The sequence below is a fragment of the Mandrillus leucophaeus genome, unplaced genomic scaffold (assembly GCF_000951045.1).
Source record: "Mandrillus leucophaeus isolate KB7577 unplaced genomic scaffold, Mleu.le_1.0 Scaffold137, whole genome shotgun sequence".
NCBI classification, from domain to species: Eukaryota; Metazoa; Chordata; class Mammalia; order Primates; family Cercopithecidae; genus Mandrillus; species Mandrillus leucophaeus.
This window is the reverse complement of record NW_012101332.1, coordinates 788,471-792,643: the sequence shown is the minus strand read 5'-3', so window position 1 is coordinate 792,643 and position 4,173 is coordinate 788,471. Positions and strand designations below refer to the sequence as shown.

Here is a 4,173-nt window from a genome sequence, read left to right as displayed (position 1 = left end):
GGCTCACTGCAACCTCTGCCTCCTAGGTTCATGCCATTCTCCTGCCTCAACCTCCTGAGTAGCTGGGACTACAGGCGCCCGCCACTACGTCTGGCTAATTTTTTGTATTTTTTAGTAGAGACGGGGTTTCACCATGTTAGCCAGGATGGTCTTGATCTCCCGACCTCGTGATCCGCCCGTCTCAGCCTCCCAGAGTGCTGGGATTACAGGCGTGAGCCACTGCGCCCAGCCTTATTTCTTTTTAATTTTGGTGGGTACATAGTAGGTGTATATATTTATGGGGTACATGATATGTTTTGATACTTGTAATACACTTTATGTTTGAGATGTTCCATTGAAAAATGAAACAGCCTGGGGAGGCTCAGCACTTTGGGAGGCTGAGGCAGGCAGATCACCTGAGGTCAGGAATTCAAGACAGTCTGGGCCACATGGTAAAATTCCGACTCTCCTAAAAATACAAAAATTAGCTGGGTGTGGTGGCACGCGCCTGTAGTTCCAGCTAGTCAGGAGGCTAAGGTAGGAGAATCGCTTGAACCCAGGAGGTGAAGGTTGCAGTGAGTTGAGATCACGCCACTGCACTCCAGCCTGGGTGACAGAGCGAGACTCCATCTTAAAACAAAACAAAAAAACAAAACAAAAGAAATAAGTCACCTACCAGCTTCCCAGTGTGCGTGGAATAAAACCTAAGCTTCTCCCATGGCTCAGGAAGCCCACACCATCTGCCTGGTCACCTCTCTGTCCTTTGCTCCCAGCTCTCACTCCTGCTTGCTCTGCTCCAGCCACACCGGCCTCCCTGCACTCCAGGAACGCACCACCTATGTACACTGGGGAGGCTGTGCCCTGACCAGCTCCCGTCGGGAGCCCGCTGACCAGAAAACCACATGGCTGCCTCCCCATGGAGCCTTCTCTGCCCGCCTTGTAAGCAGCTCTCCCACTGTGCTGCAGCCCCTTCGTTACCCGGCTTTAATTCCCTTCTGAGACTTCGCACTACCTGATCCTGTGTGACACACCTATTTCTTCACGGCCTGTCTTTCCCTGTAGAACACAAACCCCAAAGGAGCAGGCACTTTGTTGTGGTCACTTTGAACAGAGCTTGCACATAGCAGGGGCTCAATAAACACATTTTGAACAAATGAATGAAGTGTGGGGGGCCCACAGGCAAGCGACTACTAACATCGTGTGCTTCATGCAGACAACAGGAATAATGAGGTTCTCCCTTCACAGGGCAACTGTGGAGATTAAATGGGATCGTGCATATGTGAAGGGCTAAACCAGTAACTGGTATACAGTAAGCGCTCTGTAGATGCGCCCTCCCTATCCTGTCACCGTTGCCATTATTCCTGCCTAGAAGGGCCTATGCCCCCTCTATTGGGACCTCAAGTGACAGTGCCAGGGAGGTCTCATGCCAGCGATCTGGGAGCTGCCACCCACCACCCGGCTGAAAGGCGGAGGCCCTTACCTCCGGGGTGTGCCGTCCTCAAAAGGCGGGATGATGACCACCTTCACGGTGACAGAGGTGCGCAGCAGGTCGATCATCTGGTCGTGGGTCAATGTGACCACGGCCACCTTGCAGATCTCCACCAGTCGGCTGCCCTGCCGGAGGCCAGCCTGCCAGGCGAACCCGTAGTCCTCGACCTCGGCCACCGTGCCGTCGTACTTCACGTGGAAGCCCAGCTGCCCGAGCCCATTCCGCCGCAGCGTCATGTCCACCGTCTCCCAGCCATTGGTCATCACCTGCAGGCCACAGGCAGGATCGAGCCTCAGAAGCTGCCTGGGTCAGTTTCCCCGCTTTGAGGTCAAAAACCTGCTGACTCCCATCTATTAATACCTTCCTGGGCGCCGGGTGCGGTGGCTCAAGCCTGTAATCCCAGCACTTTGGGAGGCCGAGACGGGCGGATCACGAGGTCAGGAGATCGAGACCATCCTGGCTAACATGGTGAAACCCTGTCTCTATTAAGATACAAAAAACTAGCCGGGCGAGGTGGCGGGCGCCTGTAGTCTCAGCTACTCGGGAGGCTGAGGCCGGAGAATGGCGTGAACCCGGGAGGCGGAGCTTGCAGTGAGCTGAGATCCGGCCACTGCACTCCAGCCTGGGCGACAGAGCGAGACTCCGTCTCAAAAAAAAAAAAAAAAACCTTCCTGGGCGATGGCAGGAGACCTGAAGGGGGAACACGCACCCGGTCCCAGCCCGGCTTCCTGATTTCTGGAGGGGCAATGTGGCTATGCGACCCAGTGGCTTCTAACCTTGCAGAGACAATGGCGGTCATGAGCTATGGCTCCAAAGGCCCCGACCTCCCTCCTTCTTGGGGTCAGTGGGATTGCACTTCCTGGCTCCTTGGTGGTTGGGTGGGGCCCTGGGACTTGTTTTGGCCAATGAATTGCGAGTGGCACTGGCATGTCCTCTGGGCTGCGGTATTTGTTTATTTTATCATTATTTATTTATTTTTGAGACAGACACTCGCTCTGTCACCCAGGCTGGAGTGCAGTGGCATGATCTCAGCTCACTGCAACGTCTGCCTCCTGGGTTCAAGCGATTCTCCAGCCTCAGCCTTCCGAGTAGCTGGGATTACAAGTGTGTGCCACCATGCTTGGCTAATTTTGGTATTTTTAGTAGAGACGGGGTTTTACCATTTTGGCCAGGCTGGTCTCGAACTCCTGACCTCAAGTGATCCACCCGTCTTGGCCTCCCAAAGTGCTGGGATTACAGGCGTGAGCCACCACACCTGGCCAAGAAAAGGAATAATTTTATGTCACAAACTACTCTACACATTCGCATTTTACACACATGCCCATAGACACAAATATTCCTTGCAATTCGAATCTGTCACATTCTTGAGTGTGGATAGCAAGAAGTAAGAGTTTGGATGGTAAAGGACTTACCTGAAAATGTCACTGAATCTGTTTGGTTCCTGATTTGAATGGCGAGAATTTGGAAAGTGGGGGAAACATGTATGACCAAAACAATGCTTCATAAAATAGTCTTATCTTTACTCACTGAGGCACACTGTGACACTTTTTATTGTTTCCCATACTATTACTATGGCAGAACCCTTATAAAGGGGATCAGTGCCCATATAAAAGAGGCCTGACACGGTGGTGCCAGCTACTCGGAAGGCTGACACAGGAGAATCGCTTGAACCTGGGAGGTGGAGGTTGCAGTAAGCTAAGATCGCGCCATTGCACTCCAGCCTGGGCGACAGAGTGAGACTGTCTCAAAAAAAAAAAAAAAAAAGAGGCCCAAGGAACTTGTTCACCTCTTCCACCGTGACAGCAAGAAGGTGCCATCTGTGAATTTGAAAGGGGCCCTCACCAGATATTGAACCTGCAGGTGCCTTTATCTTGGACTTCCTGGCTTCTGGAACTGCGAAGAAATAAATTTCTCTAGCTTATAAACTACCCAGTCTAAGGTATGTTGTTATATTCAGGCTAAATGGACTAAGACATCTAACCTTTAACATTGTTGCAACTCAGGATGAGTGCAGAGCCTCACGCCTGTAGTCTCAGCACTTTCCCAGGCCAAGGCAGGAGGACTGCTTGAGCCCAGGAATTCAAGATGAGCCTGCGCAACATAGCAAGACCTCCTCTCAAAAAAAAAAAAAAAAAATTAGTTGAACATGGTGGCATACTCTTGCAGCCCCAGCTACTTGGGAGGCTAAGGTGCAACGCAGGCTTGAGCCCAGGAGAGTGACGCTGTAGTGAGCAATGACTGTGCCACTGCACTCCAGCCAGGGTGAGAGCAAGACCTTGTCTTTAAAAATAAAAATTAAAATCAAAAATTAAAAAAAATTATGTCTCTGTGATTGATTTTATAACCCATTCATGGGTGACAATGTGTTTATTTGACAATAAGGAATTATCGTTAATTTTTTATTTTATGCATGATGACAAGATACTTATGTTTTAAGAGTTTGTATCTTTTAGAAATAAATATTGAAGAGTTTACGGATGAAATGATAGGATGTCTAGGATTTGCTTCAAAATAATTGGGAAAGAGAGGGAAGGAAGAAAGAAACAAGATCAGCCATGGGTCAGTAACTGCTGAGGCTGGGCTGGTGATGAAGATTTGGGTTTTTTTTTTTTTTTGAGACGTAGTCTCGCTCTGTCGTCCAGGCTGGAGTGCAGTGGCCAGATCTTAGCTCACTGCAAGCTCCGCCTCCCGGGTTCACGCCATTC

At 50.4% G+C, this 4,173-nt stretch overlaps 1 protein-coding gene across 1 annotated transcript in view; it reads right to left on the bottom strand.

Annotated features, from left to right (window-relative positions):
• The window catches only part of SIPA1L3 (signal-induced proliferation-associated 1 like 3), a 381,648-nt gene that overhangs the window by 94,066 nt on the left and 283,409 nt on the right, over positions 1–4,173 (bottom strand). The window contains exon 10 of the mRNA XM_011973395.1: positions 1,460–1,734. Coding sequence (XP_011828785.1) covers positions 1,460–1,734 — 275 coding nt within the window. The remainder of the gene's footprint in view (positions 1–1,459; positions 1,735–4,173) is intronic.